Raw genomic sequence first — 22,600 nt, 5'->3', positions numbered from 1 at the left:
AGTGACTCTGCAGGGAGCCGAGGCAATCAAACCGAAACAGAGCATCGGCACTGCCCACCGCCCATTCTGAGCAGCTCTCACCCAGCCGAGGCGGCGTGGGAAGCACAGGTGAGCCAGCCTGGGACAGTGGAGGTGACAGTGCTGGCATGGAGCTGGACGCCAGGTGCTCACCACCCTCGGTTATGAAGGCTGAATGCCATGGCCTCCCCTCTCCCCACCCCAGCCTGCCCTGCTTCCCTCCGAGGCTGATGGAAGGCAGAGAAATGGACCAGGGTGCGGCAGCAGTGCTTACGGCACAGCGGAAAGGGGTTTTGTAGTCCTCTAGGGCAGCGGTCACCAACCGATGGTCCATGGACACTGGTGGTCCGTGAGGTTGGCAGCTGACGGTTTAAGGCACGTGTGTCAAACACAAGGCCCGCGGGCCAAATCCGTCCCGCAAGGCCTTGCAATGTGGCCCGCACCGCGCTGTCATCACTGCACTCCGCTGCGTTTCCATCACAATGACAGTTTATGACTGTTCAGTAAACCATTCGGCCCGCGATTTAGGCTGGATTTTAGATTTTGGCCCCTTCTCTGATTGAGTTCGACACCCCTAGTTTAAGGAATCCTTTGGAGCAGTGGTCGCCAACCGGTGGTCTGTGAGGTCCAAAAGGCTGGAGACCGCTGCCCTAGGGTTCCAAGACTCCCTGAAGACTCTCCTCAACAGAAAAGTAATAAAGTGTGACATCCCTTCTGGCAACTCTAATGGGAAGGGAACTCCCATTTTCCTGAGCATCCATAATGCTGGACACTCACATCCACCCTGTGAAAAAGGGGGGTGAGTGGGTTCTGTGGTTTAAGGTGCAGAAACCACATCTGAACTAGATTCAGTCTGACTCGAGAGCCCACACAGTCTGTCTCATCCCACCTGGGAAAAATCATATTCAAATTCAACTAACATTTGTTAAAAACCAATGATATGCCAGACTTCAAGCTACCAGTACATGCCATTCTACAGGCCTTTTCATTGAACTTTTGTCAGCAGTGCACAATCGTCCAACCTACACTGAGTGGCCAGATTGTTATGATCTCTGAACACGTGTGTGTGTGTGTGTGTGTGTGTGTGTGTGTGTGTATTAGAGGCCCGGTGCATGCATTCGTGCATGGGTGGGGTCTAGCCAGCCTGGTCAGAGGGAGGGGACATGAGTGGATGGCCTGCCTGCCTGCTGGTGGAACTCCTGGTCAAGGGGACAATTTGCATATTAGCTTTTTATTATACAGGATATACACTGAGTGGTCAGATTATTATTCGTTCAGAGATCATAATAATCTGGCCACTCAGTGTGTATCTAAGCTCTGGGGTGTTACTTCAATTTTAAAGGGTGTATTCTTATGCGTTTGAGAGGTAGAGACTGATATTTTCTGACATCCCGATTTCATGACATTCTTCTCCTGTTTCCTTGGATTTTTATGAGAATCCAGGTAATGATAGCTTGAGTTACAATTTGAAAAACTCCAGTAACAGTAAAACGTTCCCTCTTAAAAAGGGTTAGAAAATGCGTTCTTATAGATAGGCAATAAAGAAGTCTACATATCTAAAGTTTACCCTTTAATCGCCACGTCTGTATTTTTTTTTTTTTAATCAATTTTAGCCAGGTGCAATAAAACCTTACCAAAATTTTTCTTAAAGTATTTCTTATAATCTTAAAAAGAGTAAGCTGAACAAAAAGGATATCTTTGTTTAATTGATTTTTAGAAAGAGAGGGAGGGAGAGGGGGAGAGGGAGGGAGGGAGGGAGGGAGGGAGGGAGGGAGAGAGAGAGAGAGAGAGAGAGAGAGAGAGAGAGAGAGAGAGAGAGAGAAGCATCGATCACATGTCTCCTGCACGCCCCCTATGGGGGATCAAGCCCACATCTCGGCATTGCTCTCACCAGAAATTGATTAGGGAACCTTTCAGGGTATGGGATGATGCCCAACCAACTGAGCCACCTCAGCCAGGGGTAATAAAGTCATCTTCATAGCTCTGGGCCATCACTATGAACACGTATTAGTAAACTATGACACAGTAAAGAGACTGTAGGATTTCCAGTGGCCTGTTTCTGAGAACATGAGTCTGAGAGTTCTGCACGGGAGCTTCCCCAGGTCCTCTCTCACTGTGTGGCTACGTCCACCTCTCGCTGCAGGGGCTTCTCTTTTTCTAATGTTTGCTTCTAAAGCACCGTGTCCTTGTGAAGTAGATGTCCTAAGAATTGTGTGCAAAGTGAGAGTAAATAGGATTGGAGCGAGGGGCCAGCAGATGTCCTGGGTATAATAAGCTTTATTATAAGTTTTGTAACATTAGTTTTGGCTGCTCAGAATTAATTTTTTTTTTATTACTTCCAGGATCTTAGCAATGTTCCAGATTTTTAAGATAGCTGAGTTCCAAACAGCTGAAGTGTTGAATGATTACATTAAAATATATACAAACACACATGCATTTTTAATTATGGTAATAATTTTCCAGGGAAAATTAAAAAAATATAAACCATATGAAAAATAAAAATCTCTCACAAGGCTATTACCCATCAAATAACCACTATTAATTTTGAATATTTTCCTTCCAGACTTTGATTTTATGTGTGTGTGTTTAATTTTTTTAAAAAAATATATTTTATTGATTTTGTACAGAGAGGAAGGAAGAGAGAGAGTTAGAAACATAGATGAGAGAGAGTCATCGATTAGCTGCCTCTTGCACATCCCCTACTTGGGATATGCCCACAACCAAGGTACATGCCCTTGACTGGAATCGAACCCGGGACTTTTCAGTTCCCAAGCCAACGCTCTATCCATTGAGCCAAACAGGTTTCGGCGTGTGTGTGTGTTTAATTTTAAAAGACCAAAAAAACCTCAAGTTGTGTTTGTGGTAGATATATACAATTCTGTAGTCTGCTGTTGGATGTTATTAAAATCTGGTAAACAATTATAATGGTTGCTCCACTGACTAGAATATTATAAATTGCTTAATCATTCCTTTAGTTTTGTAGATTAAGGGTATTTCTAAAATCTTACTCTTCAGGGGGTTGGGGTGAGCTAGAAGGGATCAATGGGAGAAAAAAAAGGGGGACAATGTAGTACTTTCAACAATAAAGATCTAAAATGTTAACAAAAATAAACTAAAAAAAGAAACTGCTGTGAGCATCTCTATAAAAACACAAAGCACACAGTTTTAATAAAATTTGATTTTCATAATTAACAGGTTTCCAGAAGAAACCTTCACTTCACATCTCAGTGGGAGCTAAATTTGTACAAGAAAGAAAAGGAGTATTTTATCTCTAGTACTGCCTAAAAAGGTAAAAGGTAGCAATTAAAAAAGGCAAACAATAGATCAACAAAGAAGGCCCAGAAGGTTTCAAAATTCCTTTTGTCTGATTACAGTCTGGCTCTGTGATTATTTCATCTCGATGGAAGAAGAGGTCGAAATGTATAGATTTCCTAATTACATGGCCAATTTTTAAAGACTGCTGACAATTTATTTATCAAATGAAATTAGTATGCTATTTAAGCTGTGATGAATAACCCATAAGGAATTTCCACTCTTAGAAACAACCAGAGTGAACGTGGTGTTGGGAGGAGCGGCCGCAGCAGGAAATGTGGGAACTTTGCTCTGTCTCCTGCTCATGCCTTAGACTACAGATTCAGGCGCACAGAGCCTGAGGTTTAAGCAGCTGAGTCAAGTCCCCAGTTCACCGCACACATTCTCCTCCTCCTCAGCCATTTGCCTGGAGTAGATGTGTCTTCCAGCTTGGCGTAGGTCCAAGCTGGAAACCCGGAAACATGACATCTGGGGTTTAATGCTGCAATTAAAAGGAATTTATTAAAAAGCAACAACCCAAAGATATTGTAATTGCAAATTTACTAGGCCATGGTTTAGTGAAAACACAGCATAGACTGCTGAACAGCTGAACCACATCTGGGCTGTTACCTTCCTTAATGATAAACCCGTTGCTACAAGCAGAAAAGACTCTCCTAAAGTCACAGACAGCATGGTGGGGGAGAAGCCAAGTGGTTTGGAGTTAGAGGTCGAGGAGGACAGTCTGGTTTAAATTTGGCTTTTTTTGGGTTCAAATCTTCTCTGATTTCTACAAATTAAGGTGATTAATTGCTTTCTCATTCTGCCAGTCCTCATTTATTGCAGTCAGTTACCTTCTGCTCTCCCTTCAGCTGTATCTGGAGGGAGTGACAGTGATGAGAAAGGGTGTTCAAAGACATGGATTCTATTCCTAGCTCTGCCACCACCATGAGCCTAGTTGGAGTTATGACTTAAGGTTGAACTCGCCACTTATTAGTTATATGACTGTAGGCAGCCACTCGTCTTCTCTGGGCTGCAGTTTTCTCCTTCGTAAAATGGATTGCTGGGCTGCGGTAATGAGTAAATAAAACGATGTGCTTCCAATCCTCGGCCGGATGCCGGGCAGGTATACTGATGATGGTGGTTGCTGTGATTATTATTAGCTTCCACAGGCTTCGGATTCCCAAAGTCTTTTACAGAAGGGATAACTGAGGTGCAAAGACATGTGTGTCTTGGGCAGAAACATAGGGTGATGGGTAGCAGAGGAAAGACTAGAATCTAGAGCTCCTTCCTGCTATCGTTTTCCCTACACAGAACCCTGGCTAAACAGGAACAATCGGAATTCTTCCCACCCACCCCCATCTCCACTCTGTGCACCAGGGAGCTAGCTGCAAGAAGCAGATAAAGAATGAAGGGTAGTGTAGGAGTTTTGGAGAAGTACTAAATCAATCAAAAAGAGTTATTCTGCCCAATGTTAAACTTCATTCCATTTTTTCTTTTCTTTTTTTCTTGAGAACCTGGGGTGGGGAAAGCTTTGGATAAAACAGAAATGCTCAAACTGCCTCTATTTACACGATCTACCAAATGCTTAGGGACTATAAGAACTTCCCAGAATCCTTTGTGGTACATTCCAGTTGTCCCCAAACCCCTGATGCATCATTTTTTCTGCATGAATTTAGCTTCAGGGGGGAGAGTTTTTGTAAGAGGCAGAACTTCTCTATTTCCCCAGCGTCACCGAGGAGAACCACGTTCGAACTTTTATAGCCTTTACACAAATACCTGCCAGGAAGCCAACCTGGAGACAACAGAACCCCGCTCATTCCCCTCTATCATCCTTGCCCCCACAACTTTCTCCTCCTCTTTCTTTCTTTGCTGGTACTGTTGCTTAAAGCTACAGCCTCTTTTTTATACAAAAGGGATTGGGAGAGAGCAAACAAGATAAGAGAGCACTGGTCCAAAACGTGTTCTCATTTCTACACCTCCCATAAGTAATATTCCAGAACTCCATGTGCAACCCCACCATTACAAAACAGAGAAACTGTGAAGCACATCATTTCCCTGAACCTGTTTCTTCTTCTGTAAATCGGGTATACCCACCCAACAGTCCTTACTATTGGGTGGGTATACCCAAGAGTTAAGTGAGTTATACAAGTAAAATTCTTAGTACAACAAGTAGGTACTCTATAAATTATGGTTAAGAATTAAAACAGTAACAACTAATATTATGAAGTACTACGGGGTAAGAAAGTACTCTCAACAACTTTATACATGGTCTCATTTAATCCTCACTTCTCTTATGAATTGTGAACAGATCTTTCATTTTACAAATGAGGAAACGGAGGCATAGAGATAATTTAACAAAGGCAGACTGATTGAATAAATGTTAGTTCCTTTCTCTCCCAGGTCCTGGGACTGCCACCTGTCAGAATAATTTTTAGGTCAAATGGCTTGGGAATCTTTCCTTCTCTCCTACTTTATATTAAGTTCGTGTGGCGTTTCTGGCTTCCTAAGACTCGTTAGGCTGTTATAGGAATGCTGATGCATTTAAGCACGCATGATGAACAGAAACACTTTCTGACACAAAATGATATACACGTGGAGACTTGAGGGGGAAATAAAATAAAGGGAAAACAAAAACTTCCCACATCAAGCAAGTTCCTGACGCGGGGGTGCATTCGGAGCTGTGTGAGAAGATTTTTTCCTGTTCTCTTTCAGTCACTGTGCTTGTGTTATCTGTCTACCAGCAGGTCTCACTCTGTAAAGTATTAGGAAAGAGTACACTCCGCAGTCTCAAATATGTGTCTTTCCCTCCTACAAAATGTTTCCTCTGAGGAACATTGCTAGATCACAGCTGGTCAAGATGCTAAATCTTTGACGGTCTGGATCCTGGCCAGAACCTACAGCCACAACCCCATGAAATAAGAATTCTTAAAAAGAAAAAAACCCCACAACAACCCTTTAGACAACATTTGATCTTCTTTCTCCCCTTGTAGCAAACGATGACCTCATGGCAGTGAGACCTCTACACAGAGGTGTTTAAGTTGGTTTACCGCCATCAGAAATGTTTGAAGCTCTAGGTATGAGTCCACGCCAATATCATGTCAACTGTGCTAAAAAGCAATAATAGTTTCTCACCTTCTTAAAGATTACTGCTTAAATAATGCAGAGCAGCGGCAGGGCTATGCAGGCTGCCAAAAGCAGGTTGCCAAGGCAAAGCCGAGGTAGAATTACGTCTTTTGGCAGCTAAGAAATTATGACATAAAGTTAGTTTTTTCAAAAAACAACCTCCATAAATTAGGCTACTATCCTTTTTCAAAATCCAACCATGGCTGGGATTTATCTTTCCCCTTTCTCTCTCTCTGATCAAGTAGAAGCACAGAGCCTCCTTTCGGGAAAGCCAAGTTGAACGGCTAGATCTTATCTCCCAGGAGGTAGCTGCGGGTTAATAGTTTTAAGCAGGCAGTATCCTGGCCTCTGGCGAGCAGTCCAAAGCCCTCTCACCGTTACCAGATAAGTGAAAGTGCTTAATCTTTGCCCTGGATGTGAACAAAAACAAGAACCAAAATAAAAATAGAAGCGATCTTAGGCCAAAAGCATTGGCTGAATCCTGTGCCAATGGTCACTTTCCCCCCCTGGGCTCAGCTTGAAAGGTTTTCTGCCAAAGTCTGACTAAATAAAAACAGTTTAAAAAGGTCTAAAGGAACAAGGGAGCCTTTACATTTTCTGTAAACCGAAGGCTGATGGAAAGGCAGATTTCTGAAGGACAAAGTTCCAGAGGCAAAGGATGAAACAAGCAGCTGAAGCAACCCCTCCTCCTGGGCCATGTGATGTGAGGGCCACCATCGACCCTCCTTAGCCCTGGGCAGCAGGGCCCCGTTTGGAAGAGCGGCTCCAGCATAAGCCAAGAGACAAGGCTAAGGGGTCCCCCCTGCCAGGAGGCCTATCTGGAAGCCAGGCTCAAGGCTGAGCTCCCTGGGATCAGGGAATAGAATATGATCCTCCAAAGGGACAAAAGAGGTCCATGGGGGTGGGCAAGTCAACCTCTTTTCCCATTAGCTTTCACTTTAAGGAATCATCATACAGCCCTAGCTGGTTTGCTCAGTGGTTAGAGTGTCAGTCCATAGGCTGAAGAGTCCTGGGTTTGATTCCAGTCAAGGGCACATACCTTGGTTGCAGGCTCAATCCCGAGTCTTGATCGAGGCATGTGTGGGAGGTAACCAATCGACGTGTCTCTCTCACATCGATGTTTCACTCTCTGTCTCTCCCCCTCCCTTGCATTCTCTCTAAAAATCAATTAAAAAAAATATCCTTGGGATTAACAAAACAAAACAAAACAAAACAAATCATCATACAATGAGTCTATGGACAGAGTCAGGCAAAAAACAAGATGAGGACTGTAAAATGGTCTGTAAAACAGAGAGATGCCAGGGATGGAACCTGGGGACCCGGGGGAGTGTCTGGACAGCAATTAAGGCAGGGGAGTAATAAAGTGTTTATGCTGAAAACTAGGAAAAAAATAATAACGTTGCCAGGGAAATAGTAATCTCACAGAGCCCAGCCCCAAAAAGAACTCTATAGGGAAATTAAAACCTCAGTCAGGGAATGCTTTCGAACCTAAAGGGTTGATTGCAAAGAGGATCACAGGAAGCTTTGGACTCCCGAGGCCAATGACAGAAGCTGTGAAATGCAGTCTGTGAAAGACCTGCTGAAGCTGAGCTGCCACCATGCTAATAAGCTCTGCCCTGAGCCGAGGCACGGGGCTTCAGTTGAGTGTTATTTTCAAAGAAAAATGGATAGCTCTGCCACCATTTTGGGATATGCTGGAGGCCTTTGGAAGAAGTACTTGAATTACATTTTAAAAATTTTGTTTTATTTGATTGTTTGAGAGAGAGAGAGAGAGAGAGAGAGAGAGAGAGAGAGAGACATAGATTTGTTGTTCCACTTGCTGACATATTCATTGGTTGATTCTTTATATGTGCCCTGACCGGGGATTGAACTTGCAACCTTGGCATATTGGGATGATACTCTAATCAACGGAGTTCCCGTCTAGGGCCATTTAGCCATCATTTAATCATTGCTTAATAAGATATTTGAGGGTCTCGATATAACATCTTGGGAAGCTAATCTAATATATTCCTCTATCCCACCAAAAGAGGTGCAATATAAAACTGTATACAGATTAACAGGACATTTGGGTATCCTCCCCAAAATGTATACACACTTTTAACAGCTGATTTCTATTACATTTTATTTTATTTTTATTTTTAAAAAATATATTTTATTGACTTTTTACAAAGAGGAAGAGAGAGGAATAAAGAGTTAGAAACATCGATGAGAGAGAAACATCGGTCAGCTGCCTCTTGCACACCTCCTACAGGGGATGTGCCCGCAACCAAGATACATGCCCTTGACAGGAATTAAACCTGGGACCCTTCAGTCCACAGGCCAGCGCTCTATCCACTGAGCCAAACTGGTTTCAGCTTTCTATTACATTTTAAAAATGAAATGTACTTTAATACAGCAGCAGCCAACCTTTTGGATCTCACAAACCACTAGTGGTCCATTGACCACCAGTTGATGACTGCTGCTTTAATAATTTTCAGGGGACACCCTATATTAACAAATTAACTTATTTATTTCCTTATTCAAATACATATTGAGAGTACTATGCATAAGGTACTGTGCACTAGACATTACTTTATCTTGGATACAACAATGATTGAGAAAAAAGCCATGGTTCCTGCTTATGGAGCTTACACCACTGTGGGAGAGGACAGACATTTGTCAACAAAATTACAAACGTCAATGCACAATGACCACCTCTAACACTGCCATGCAGGAGAGAACATGGGTTAAGGCTTATAACAGAACTGACGCAGGGAGGCCGAGATTAGAAGGGGTAGTAGAATCCTTCACAGGGTGAAGAATGGATTAGTGGGTGGGAGCATCTTCTGGGCAAAGGGAACAAGGCCCTATGTCACAAGACAGAACACGGTGTGAGGACCCAAAAGGTCATCAAGTGAAGAACATGGAAGACAATGAAGCTGGAGAAGAAAACAAGGTCTGGACCATGCAGCGGCCCACAGGCCATGTAAGCATTTTTCTCCTCATCTAAGTCGGTAAGTGTTTTAGGCTAGATGTGGCAGTGGGGAGGGAGAGAGGGAAAGTGCGCTCTGGCTGAAGTTGGAGGACAGACTGGAGGCGAATGCTGGCGGACCACTGGCTGTGTAGTAGTTTAAGTGAGAGATCCTGGCTTGGACCAGAGTGGAAATGCAGAGATATGAACAGACATCAGGGGAAATCAGCAGGTATCGCTAGGTTGAGAGGGAAAGTGAGGATTATGCCTGGCTTCCGGGCTAGTGTAAAAGAATAGATGGAGATTCCTTTGCTGAAAACTGAGGCCTGGAGGACCAGGGGGCTGAAAAAATGGATTCAAAGAATGTGTTGTGAAAACATCCAGGAGGCAGTTGGAATAGAGCGCTGATATCAGAAAAGACATCTAGGTTGGTGACTGCACACTTGTGCTTTATTTCAATATGAGGACAATCAAAATGACAACTGTCACCCCAAAATAAAGGAAAAAAAGAAAAAGAAAAAAAAGAGGGCCTGGCTTTTGCAGCTCGGCCACCAACATGCCATCCAGACTGAGGAAGACCCCAACACTTTGGGGCCACGTGAGCCATAGCCATGGCCATGGCCGCATCGCAAACACAGGAAGGGTGTGTGTGTGTGGTAATGCTGGTGCCTTGCGTCATCACAGGATCACCTTTGACAAATGTCTCCCAGGTGACTTTGGGAAAGTCGGGGTGAGGCATTACCACCTAAAGGAGAACCAGAGCTCCTGCCCAGCTGTCAACCTGGATAAACTGTGGGCCCTGGTCAGCGAGCAGACACGGGTAAAGGCTGTCAAAAGCAAGACTGGAGCTGCTCCTGTCGCTGATGTGGTGCGGTCGGGCTACTACAACGTTCTGGGGAAGGGAAAGCTCCCTCAGCCTGTCATTGTGAAGGCAAGGGCTCCAGCAGAAGAGCCGAGGAGAGGATGAAGGGTGCTGGTGGGGCCTGTGTCTGGTAGCTTGAAGCTACATGGAGGGAAGGTCATTAAAACGTCCACAAGAAAGGAAAAAAAAAAGAGGGCCTGGCACTGAGCCTGGAGGGGCTCTAGATTTCCATGATGAGGCAGAAAATGAGGCACACGAGATAAGGAGAAGCAGTCAGAGAGGAATGAAGAGAACAAGGAGAGGGTTATAATAACAGGGTTCCTTTTCGGGAACCAGAAGATGCCGAACGGCCCCTTGTGTAAGACAGTTTAATCTTAAAATCATTATGAGAGGCTGCACTGAGGAACAGTTAAAACAGGGGCCCTAACGCTGTTCTGCCTGGGCCCAGATCTTACTCCTCTGCTAGATGGCTATGTCACCTTTAAGTTACTTTAACCTGCCCGTGCCTCGGTTTCCTCATTTGTAAGATGTCAGAGGATAATGGGTCTTAATTCACAGGGTTGTTGTGAGGATTAAATGAATTAATGAAATAATATGTCAAAATGCCTGGGAGACTACCGTATCTGATTTACAGTAACAGTCACCTGTCTTAGCTATAATGACATTATTTATTATTACATTGTTATCCACTAGCAAAAGAGTCACTGAACAAGCATCAACCCCAAAGATGAAACACAGGGAATTTATCTAAATTGAGCTTAAACTCAAGGTCACACTGAAGCAGCCAGTGGCCACTTTGAATGCTGCAAACTAGTGTCAGCTTTTGGTGGGCAAAGACCCTATCACTAGAGCCTTCTTGAAACTTAAGAGTACAGTGCTTTAGACCTAGAAGGATGCTTATCTGCTGATAAAGAATCCCCCCTGGAAAACACTTAGTACAGGACACATAAGTGGCTTTTCTGCTAATTCCTTCCCTCCATTCGTTTAAGTATGCCCATCTTCCAAAGCCAACTTGAAGTCCTACCTTCTTCATTAACCCTTCAAACATGCCAATCTAAAGTGATCTTTGAACTCTAACAGCTACATTACTTATGATTATACCATCCAACTGATGCTTAATATAATCCCTGACATTTCTGTACATATTCCAGCAGACGTCACCCTCACTGCCTGGCAGTCTGGGAGGCTCTGGGGAGAAAGAGGTGGATAAAATAAGGTTTCTGTTGGTAGGGAGTTCCCACTTGGTAGTAGAGAAGACAGAGTTCATCAATAGCCAGAACACCACAGTGCTTGGTATACAATGTCCATTTTGCATATTTTAGTGGAGAAGGGAGCCAGAAATCTTAAGGACTCATCAGAGGAGGTCATATTTAATTGGTGCCTGAGTAAGGGGAAATGGGCCCAGCTGTGAGTGTGTGGGGAGCGGGGATAATAAGAAACAAAGAGAAGGATATTGAAGGAGGAACAAAACACAGTGTGCGTGCAGTCCAACTGTGGAGCCAAGGCTTGTAAACATGGCCTGGGAGGGACCTGGTCTTCTTCAATTTCTTTGCAGCCCACGTTTCTACTTTCTAACCTAATGCAGTGCAGAGCACACAGGAGATATGGAGCGAATATACTTGTTTTATGGGTAAATGGATTTAATTAGTTGTACTCAAAAGGTATTGTTTTTTATTTCTTTTGGCAAGGAGTTGAGAAAACATTCAGTTAACATTAAAAAGAGCACTACAGAGTTACTTCTAACAGGGAAACAAAACTATCTAAAGACATGGTTATAGTAAATCTAAATGAGGAAATATTATGTAGCCATTAAAATGATATTAAAAAGTTTTCAGTGCATTGCTAAAAGCCTTAAGGTTTGATATACCAAAAAAGCAGTATACACAACTACAACAATAGTGCTGTCCAATACGGTAGCCACTAGCCACAGGTTACTGAGCACTGCCGTGTGGCTACTTGGATTTGAGATGTGCCAGTAAATGTAAAATATACACTGGATTTAGGAAGCATAATGTAAAAAAAAGAAATGTGAAGCATTTTACTAATCATTTGAAAAACACTGATTACAGGTTGACAATTTATTATTTTATCGGGATTAAATGAAATGTATTATTAAAATTAATTTACCTATTCCCTTTTATCTTTTTTCAGTGTGGCTGCCAGAAACTTAAAAGCAACACATGTGGCCCAGACTGTCTTTCTACTGAACGGCACTGGCGTAGAGATCTCAGCTCCTCTGTATGAGAGACACACAGAGAACTAACCCAACGGCGGCTTTTCTCCCTGGATTGTGGTTTCCCCCTCTTCTATATATTTTTTACGTCTTCCAAATTTTATTCATTAGGCACATATTACTATATAATCCAAAGGAATGAAAAGAAAGAAAGAAGACACAAATGAAAACGAAGAGAAAAAGATCTGGGTTTGGCGCAAAGACGCGGTTGCTAGAGGCTGAGGAAAGAAGCCCAGGGAGACCCCAGTGACTCTGTCGCTGGTGGAGGGTTAGCTCACAAAGGATGCTGGCCAGCTGTTCTTCATCCGAACTGGAGACAGAAAAAAGCGGAAATGGGTGTTAACGGCAGGAGGGGGCCTGCAAGTTAAATATAGGGAAGAATTTCCTGGAGCGAGGGTGTTTAAACTCTGGAATGAGTTATGGAAGAAGCCTGGTCCCCCAAGGTCTTCTAAAACACTGCAGATGCCCATATGCCTTGTGTGTTCCTGTCTAGAGGCAACGGGATGGCCTGTCAAGGTTTCTTCTAAAATAGCTATCTTCCAGTAAATAATCCCAATAAAACTTTCTTTTTCATTTATTTTTGACCAGGCTTCACTTTTGCTATCCAGGACGCCAGCCTGTAAGAAGCACCTTGAGAGGCCAGCGTATCTGCTCCAGCTGCCTTAAGTAGGGCTCTTGAGACTTCAAAGACAGCGCCATTTGATCTAAATTTAAAAACCAACATCAGCTAGACAACATGTTTTTCAAGTTCCTCAGGGGTCACCTGCCAGAAACTAGTTCTGAATTCAGCCTCAGCATGATGGAGAGAAGGGAAGGGGAGAGACTTGCTTTTTATTTATTTATTTTTTATTTAAATATATTTTATTGATTTTTTTACAGAGAGGAGGAGAGAGGGATAGAGAGCTAGAAACGTTGATGAGAGAGAAACATCAACCAGCTGCCTCCTGCACCCTCCCCGCCACTGGGGATGTGCCTGCAACCAAGGTACATGCCCTTGACCAGAATCGAACCCGGGACCTTTCCGTCCGCAGACCGATGCTTTACCACTGAGCCAAGCCGGTTTCGGCCGAGACTTGCTTTTTAAAAGGGAGGCTTTTAAAAACTGTTCACGCCGGACACTGCCTTCTTGTCAAAGGTGAGTATATGGCTTAAAAGCAGAACTATGATATTGTTACCCTCTGTAGGCTGGCTTACTTGCTGAAGGTTTTCCTCATTCTCACTTTACTCAAAAAAACTATTTTCTTAAAACATGCCAAAGTTCTTAGTTACTTATTTGTTTATTTAAATATGCTATTGAGCCTGATTCTATTTATAAGAAGGAATGAAAGGCTAGGTCAGCAGAAGCACCATCTAAAGATTTTAGCCCTGCCAAAACCGGTTTGGCTCAGTGGATAGAGTGTCAGTCTGTGGACTGAAAGGTCCAGGTTTGATTCTGGTCGAGGGCATGTACCTTAGTTGCGGGCACATCCCCAGTAAGAGGTGTGCAGGAGGCAGCTGATCGATGATTCTCTCTCATCGATGTTTCTAATTCTCTATCCCTTTCTCTTCCTCTCTGTAAAAAATCAATAAGATATATTTAAAATAAATAAATAAATAAATATTTTAGCCCTGAGGTGAGATGACTACACATAAAGCCACTAGTTCCTTCTCCCAGTCACATCATTCAACTCTAGAAGGAATCTGGAGATACCATCCAGCAAGCCAAGGTCACTTTTCACATGCTCTGTCCTCAATAAACTCAATGAAACTGATATAGTCCCCATACAAATAGCACACTTGGTTCATCAGCATCAAATGAGTCAGGCCACAGTTGACCCTCATCACTGGAACAGACTGTCCGCTGAAGCTGGGTCTCAGCTTGAAGTCCCACATGACAGAAGGAGTGAACAATGCATAGGAATATTTCTGCACGTTACATCCTTCAAAATATTTAGCTTGCCTTATCTACTCATTTAGATTATAAACCAAACAACTGTCAACTAGGAAAAGACACGGCCAATCTTACACTCTGGAATCTTCTTTTGTCCCTTGAATAGTGCTATATGCAGAGGAGACACTTAATGAATTGTTAAATACATGAATAATACTTAGCAATACTTTCTGTAGTCCTTTTTAGTTTATAAGCCACTTAGACAGACGTTATCTCATTTGCTTCATACAACTATGCTTGGGAAATAGGGCTGGTACTATTAACTCTATTTTTAAAAATGGATACTCAAAATGATTTATGAAAATTAAAGGACAGAGTTGAAGTTAGAGCCTACATTTTCAGATTCCCAAATCCAGTGCTCTCTCCACTATACCACACTCCCTTGTTGCTAGACAGTTTAAGCTTTATAGGAGGGAAAGATTAAACTTAGAACAAAAAAATTACATGTATAAAGCAGGCCAGATGGCTCTGAAATCTTGCTTTCATCATGCCTTAATTTGAAAAAAGAACATGAAGTCCAAGGAAGATAAACACTAAGGGTAATCATTTTCTTAGGACAGCCATGTGCTTCCTTTAGTTTTCTTGTTTCTTAACTAATGGAATTAAAACAGAATTATTTGTGTTTCTTCTGGTCTTAAAAGTTCTTAAATGTGTCACAAAGTTTAGGACTCTTAGTTCTCTATCTCTCTGAGATAAGTGGTGTAGGACACGCTACTAAAAATGCTTTCACCAGAGCTGCTGCCTTGATTTTGCAATGCGTGTTTCTGTATTTGACTTTGGTGGGCTACTCTGTGGAAGGTAACAGGCATTAGAGGGCCGGGGAAGCACAGAGAAAGAAAAGCATGATCACTAGCTACCCTGTTTCCCCGAAAATAAGACATCCTCCGAAAATAAGACCTACTTACAGGTTTCCTTCTAAGTGAAATATAAGGTATCACCCTGAAAATAAGCTTCTCCACCCCTTAGGCTAAACATGAGAGATTTGGTCCACTGATACTGAAAGAAATGGAGTCACAAGAAATTCACCAGGAAATTCAGAAATTGGATTGTGATGATGATGTTCCAGAAGATGATGACATCACTGTCATTGAATACATGAGTAAATGCTTGATACTGTAGGATTCACAGTTTGTGTTGACAACTTCCGTACTACCGTACCGTATACAGGTAATGAATTTCCTTTATTTTCATTTAACAGTAAATGTGTACCGTATTCTTCTTCATGGAAAAATAAGACATCCCCTGAAAATAAGACCTAGCGCATCTTTGGGAGCAAAAATTAATATAAGACACTGTCTTATTTTCGGTGAAACAGGGTAATAAGGTGTACCTGGTATGGTCAAAAGAACATGGGACCAGGAGTCAGACAGTCTGGGTTTCTGGACCCTGTTCCATCACTTATTACCATGTGATCTTGGCAAGTCACTTCACATGTCTAAGTCTCAGCTTCCTTATCAGAGATCATCGTCCTTGCTCTCCCTTGCTGCATGCTTAAATAAAAACATGGAAACTTTTGCAAAGAAGAAACTTTTCTTATGCAAAACTCCTAATGACTGAGAGTTACCTAAGAAGGTAGGTACCCAGAAGAGTAGGTAGGTAAACAGATTTTTAGGATACTTATCTCTAAGGCTTCTAAAGGGCCTTAAAAGTACTAGGAGAAAGTGAGGAGATGGTGAATATTTGGTAGTCTCCTTACAAATAGATATAGAATATGGCTCTTACTAGAAGTTATTCAAATATTTGACCAAGAGCCATATTCTCTATCTATTTGTAAGGGGATGAATGTATATTTTAAAGGAAAAACAAAACACCTTTAACAAAGAATGGATTTAATTCTTACAATAGACAATAGCTATGATTCACTTATCTGTTAGATATTTATAATAATAGCTACTCAGTACTACTATGTACCAGGCAGGATGCTAGGTATTCACACACTTAATCTCTATGATTAAACCCTATCAGGTAGGCACTATTTTAAACTGAAAGCTCCAACGTGCCTGAGGTCACAGACACAGTAAGTGGTGGAAGTGGTATTCAAACCCAGAGCCTTTATCTGCTCTTTACACCTGGGCAACTTGTTTCCTTAACCTGCTCTGCCCCGTACCCCAAGCTTCACATGTCCAAATCCTTCTCTTGGTCCCAGCCCACTCAACTCTCTCTCCTTAGTGAAGGTTTAGCCAATTCTCACCCACACCCCTCACCAGGAAGGAAATGACTTCCCTTGAAAGTTGTAGGTGACTTATCTACCTTTGTTATAGCACTTCACACTTTCTATTTTTCTATTGTCTGTTCCTATTTCATTGCCTAAGTTAGACTATAAACTCCTCACATGCAAGTTCAAGGAGCATGTTCCATGAACAGAGCTGGATTCATCCACATGCTCATCGTTTACCAAGCTCCTGTTTCCTCAGTGCCAGGCTGGGACCCCAGGATGAGTAACACGGTTCCTAGCCTCCAACTGCTCAAAAGTTGAGTGGGTAAGACTTGGAAGGAGAAGTGGACCTAAGCCACTGAGGGAATATCTACATATGTATCTCTGCGTCTGTCCCTGTGCCTGTTGTGTGAGTGAATAAGTGAGGTAGGATATGAGCTGAAGTGAGAGCAACATCTGGATAGGGCGAAGGCAGGGACAGGCTATTTAGGTAATGGGAAGTTGTCTGAGAAAAGAACTAAGGTCCCAATAAATTCAATAAAAAGGAAACAACTGAGATCAGAAATGACTGTTGAGACTGGGTGAGAGAGCAGTGAAGAGACACTATCAAGGGGCTGTCCCAGGACCTGGGTCCTGGGCCCAGCACACAGCCTGTCACAGCAACCTCAGCATCTCTTCCACTTGGTTCCTCATCGCCCCGCAGCCATCGAGGGCAGTTCGCATGCACATTCCTCCTTGACCAGGGCTCAGCACTAGCACCACCTATGCATGTGCATTCTAATTGAATCTTAGACCACTTAGTAGTAAAAACAAAAGAAAAATGGGATGATTAAGTGCCACGTTGGTGGCTTCTAATCAAAATACTCAAGAGTACAAGTCCTGAGCTGAAACGCTGCTTTTAAAAATTGTGTTGCTTGGACGTTACAAGGGGGTTAGTCATCCTAGGATGAGAAAACGGGGACTCCTGGAAAGCGCTGGCACAAAGCACAGCCCCAAGGCACAGTGTTTGTAAGGATTAATCAGGTAGATGCTCTTGGTATCAGATAAGAATTACATAATGTGAAAAAGAGGAATTTTAATCACACTATCTTTTCTTTAAAAAAACAAAACAAACCATCACATAACTTTGAAGCTTGCCACTCAAGAGGGTTCCAGTGCCTGCGCTGGTCCTCCCTCAGAAATCCTCGGTCCTGAAAGAACATACAGCAATCGCCTCCACAGAGACCCATCTGTGAACGGCAACAACCCACAGAAAATGGCAATGTTTTCTTTTACGAAAGATGTCAGAGGCTCCCTCAGGAACGGGAGTTTTTTTACCCTTTGCTCTAAGGAGCACAGGCGGGGATGGGGGGTGGGGAGTAACTCCTCCATCCCTGGCTGAGCTTGGAGAGGCTCAGATTTCCTCTGAGGCTAAAGGGCTTGTTCCAGCTTTGTTTAGATTTGTAACTTCCCGCCTGCCGTCCTGCAGCGGTCTTTATGTGGGATCATTATGTAGCGTTCACTTTGTAGGACTTAGCATCAATCCTGGTAGCCCATTTTTCATTAGAGCACCATAAAGTGGTACCATGCTAAAGTGGTAATGTGCTTGGCACTGTTGGCATGGAGGGGTACTGCATAAATGTGTGAATTTGTGGCTTAATGGTTTCTTTACACCAGTGCCAGGAGACCTAGATTCTAATTACTATATTATTAGAGGCTCATGGGTCAACCATTCTTGGAAAGTTACTTAATTTCTCTGTGCCTTAGAAATGCAAGTTGTGGAAATTACAGTGTTCCAGGAGGAGAAAGGCAGGCAGGTTGCAATGATGGAGCATTTCTATGGAAGCATTTTGGGTAAATTTTATAAAAACATTTCAGAAGAAAGGGATTTAATTTCTGAAATTCTAGTAATTTGCTGTGATTTTGTTTGTTTTAAATATTTATTCCTCCACCCTAATTTTGCATTTGCAGTTCATAATCTTTTCCTTGAAAAGGGTTCCTAAGTTGTATAAGCTCCAAGTACTATAAAATCCATATTCTCTCAATCCTAACATGAATTTACATTCCAGTCAGGGTAGTCTGTTATTTGCCAATAAAACTACTATGCCTTTTCCAATACTGTTCCCTCCATGTGAGGGGTGGGGTGCGGATCACCACAGGAGAGAAGGAAGGACAGAAGAACAGTGAATGTTGTGACTCTGAGTCAGGAATTATTATATGAGAAAGAAAAATTATAGGCAAGTCTCATCTCAGTTCACAAATGTAGATTTCTTTAAGTATTAGCAAGTCAAATCTAATAATATAGGCAAAAATAATATATCATTATTAGGTAGAGTTTATCCCAGGAGAAAGAGATGGTTTAATGTTAGAGAATATATTAATACTTATTAGCACATAGTAATGAAGAACAAATATAGCATTATCTCAATAGATTTAGAATAAGCATTTGATAAAATTCAAAATACACATTTATGATTAAAAAACATGAATAGAAAAGGCACTTCCTTTTGTTAATAAAATACTTATGTTGTAACCTGCAATAAGTAGATATAATACCTAATGGTGATAAGTTAGAAGCATTCTCTTTAAAATCAAGACTAAGACAAGGGTATCCATAGTCACTGCTCCTCTTCTATAATAAAATGTAAGACAATAAAAGGTAATGACAGTTGTAAAAATAGAGAGGAAGAAACAACACCACTATTTAAAAAAAAAACAAAAAACAACAACAACTATATACACAGAAAATCCAAAAAAATCTAAGACAATCTATTGTACTTAATATTAGCAAGGCTGCTAGATAAACTTGAAATACAAAAATCAGTGGTATTCCTGTATACTTGCTACAAAAATGTTGGTTGTTGTAAAGACCTTTATGAAGGAAATTAAAATACTTTACTGAGATATGTTTAGAAAACACACACATACCCTGCTCATAGTTAAAAGACTCAATATTGTAAAGCTGTCAAATTACTCAAATATAATTCATAAATCAAGAAAAGCCAAATGAATTTTGAAAAAGAACCATAAGTAGGAGCCCTGCCCTAGCAGATGATGAAGGAAGTTGGGGCTATCTTCCTGTTCCCTTGCTCTGAAGGAATGTGCTCAGTAACACTCCTGGCCTCTCTCCATCCTCTCACTCACTGGCTCGTAGAGAAGAAGGGCTTTTTATTAGTGATGAATTTAGAGAGAAAAGTAAAACCTGAGTATTCTTGGCTTAGCTGCATCTGGGTTGCTGCAGGAGTCATCTCCCCACTCTCTGCAGTGAAGTCAAGGAAGGGCCTGCCTCTGTGGGGAAAGCCTAGGTTTCTCCTGTTCACACTGTGATTGTGAGGGAAGTTTAATTTTGAGTGGAGTCTTTGCAGGCTCTTCTTATTACAGATCCAAAGGCACATTTTCCAAGAGGCTTTATCAGTAACAAAACTGACATTTTGATTTCCATTAGTCTGTCTCTTGTATCTCCTGTCTCAAATTGTTCCAAATGTCAGGGGGAAGAGGGGTGCTATTTATAGGGCATCCTCAAACCTCACCAAGACTTACAGAAATTACATCTTATGATAATTAAAAGTGTGGCACTAGCCTATGGATAGACAAAACGATAAAGCAGAATAGGGAGCCTGGAAGCACATCCATGTGTATACTAGTAAGTGAAGCTGGCATATAAAAGAGATGGCGTTATCAAACAGTAGACAAAGGACAGACTCTTCAATAATTGACACTGGGACAATTTGCTGTTTGTATAGAGCAAGACTCAGTGATTAATTAGGTAGTGTGTGGGTTACCTCTCTTTTAAAAAATTATTTTAGGTTATTTACCATTCTGTTACAAAAACTCTCATGAATTATATACCTGTTTCCAACTAGATCACACATCCCTAAAGGTAGGCCTTGAGTCTTATACTTCTTGTTATGCTCCAGACTTTACATAGTTGATGCTAACTAAATAAATGTTTGCTAACTTCCTCCTCATCATTTTAAAACTCAATTCCTATCCCTCATTCCTTAGGACACATCAACACTATGCTTTTATAGTTATTTTTATATTCTGACTAGAATTCTTTAGACAGTTGTGTATTTGCTTAACAGGAGTCCTATCTAAACTCAGACATCTGGAACTTGCATTTTGAAGATCATATGAGACAAAAATTAAAAATGTCAAAGTAAAGGTTAATCATATGTGTTGTTTTCTTATTATCCTCAAGATCTATCCTTACGGCATAGAAGAAAATGAAACCAATCTTGTACCTTCCCCCCTCAAATAGTTTTTCCATTTGACATTGCATTTTGTTCTCACCTCAAACTGGTGAAATGAACAGGGCAGCGATTACAGCTGAGGAAATTACTTTCCAGAGGCAGAGCAGGTTAGAGAAAAATCGGGGATCAGAAGCCAGTGCTCTTTAGAAGACATTATGCTGTTCCAACTTGTCTAACTTTCCATCCTCACAATTTTTTGAGTTACTACCTATCACTAAAGATTCAAACTTCAAGAATTACTACATAGCTCGCACCAATAGCTTTCCATTTATTTAAGTCAAATGAATCACTCTAATGTCTTGGCAGACTTTCCACCTCCCCTTCTTTTTAATAACATTTTAAAATTTTATTTTTTAATTATAGTTTACATTAAATATTATAATGTAATAGTTTCGTAATACAGCACAGTAGTTAGACAACCATATTTAATGTCTAACATACTTGCAAAATGTTCCCCCAATTTTCCAGTACCCACCTGGCCCATACACAATTATTATATTATTGACTATATTTCCTATGCTATACTTTTCATCCCCATGACTATTCTGTAACTACCAATTTGTAGCTCTTAATACCTTCACCTTTTTCACTCAATTCCCTAAACCTCTGCCCCTCTGGCAAGTATCAGTCTGTTCTCTGTGTCTATGAGTCTGTTTCAATTTTGTTCTTTTACTTTGTTCTTTTGATTCCACATATAAGTGAAATCATACTATTTGTCTTTCTCTGACTTATTTCACTTAGTATAATACACTCCAGGTCCATCCATATGGCTACAAATGGTAAGATTTCATTCCTTACTAAGGCAGAGCAATATTCCATTGTATATATGTACAACCACTTGTCCATTGATGGGTATTTGAGTTGCTTCCATATCTTGGCTATTATAAATAACACTGTAATCAACATAAAGGTGCATATATTCTTTTGAATTAGTGTTTTGGGTTTCTTCAGATATATAACCCAGAAATGGAATCACTGAGTCAGAAGGCAGTTTCATTTATTTTTTTCTGGAGAAATTGGCACTGTTTATTTCATAAAGTCCTCATATTCTTGACACCCATTCTTTTTTTCCCCCCATTTTTTAAATTAAGGTATTATATGTGTACATATCTTACCATTGTCCCCCCCCCCAAAAAAAAAACAAAAAAACATGCCCTCTCTCCCCAGAGTTTTTCATCTATTGGTTATGCTTATATGCATGCATACAAGTCCTTCGGTTGATCTCTTATCTCCCCCATATCTCCCTACCCTCCCCGCTGTAATTTGACAGTCTGTTTGTTGTTTTACTGTCTCTGCATCTATCTTTTTGTTCATCAGTTTATAATGTTCTTTATTATCCATAAATGAGTGAGGTCATGTTGTTTTTCTTTCATTGACTGGCTTATTTCACTCAGCATAATGTTCTCCAATTTCATCCAGTTTGCTGCAAATGATAAGAATTCCTTCTTTTTATGGCAGCATAGTATTCCATTGTGTAGATGTACCATGGTTTTTGGATCCAATCATCTGCTGATGGGCACCTAGGCTGTTTCCAAATCCTAGATATTGTAAATTGTGCTGCTATGAACATAGGGGTGCATATTTCCTTTCTGATGGGTGTTTCTGGTTTCTTAGGAATTGGATTATTGGGTCAAATGGGAGTTCCACTTTCAGTTTTTTGAGGAAACTCCATACTGTTCTCCACAGTAGTTGCACCAGTCTGCATTCCCACCAGCAGTGCACGAGGGTTCCTTTTTCTCTGCAACCTGGCCAACACTTGTCGTTTATTGATTTGTTGATGTTAGCCATTCTGACAGGTGTGAGATG

At 41.5% G+C, this 22,600-nt stretch overlaps 2 protein-coding genes and 1 long non-coding RNA gene across 7 annotated transcripts in view; 1 reads left to right on the top strand and 2 right to left on the bottom strand.

Moving 5' to 3' along the window:
* Positions 1–22,600, bottom strand: part of UVRAG (UV radiation resistance associated) — a 261,973-nt gene that overhangs the window by 5,546 nt on the left and 233,827 nt on the right. The window lies entirely within an intron of this gene.
* On the bottom strand, positions 3,813–5,728 carry LOC123651906. Its single transcript, XR_006740891.1, has 2 exons — positions 4,297–5,728; positions 3,813–4,184 (listed from the first exon to the last, which is right to left on the bottom strand). It is a non-coding gene; the product is annotated as an uncharacterized LOC123651906 (long non-coding RNA).
* Positions 9,932–10,383, top strand: LOC118712499 (60S ribosomal protein L27a-like). Its single transcript, XM_036426274.2, has one exon. The coding sequence runs from the start codon at positions 9,939–9,941 to the stop codon at positions 10,347–10,349; it is 411 nt and encodes a 136-aa protein (XP_036282167.1). The 5' UTR covers positions 9,932–9,938; the 3' UTR covers positions 10,350–10,383.

Source organism: Pipistrellus kuhlii, unplaced genomic scaffold (assembly GCF_014108245.1).
Source record: "Pipistrellus kuhlii isolate mPipKuh1 unplaced genomic scaffold, mPipKuh1.p scaffold_m20_p_9, whole genome shotgun sequence".
NCBI classification, from domain to species: domain Eukaryota; kingdom Metazoa; phylum Chordata; class Mammalia; order Chiroptera; family Vespertilionidae; genus Pipistrellus; species Pipistrellus kuhlii.
Note: the sequence above shows the minus strand (reverse complement) of the source record. Positions and strands in the feature narration are given on the sequence as shown.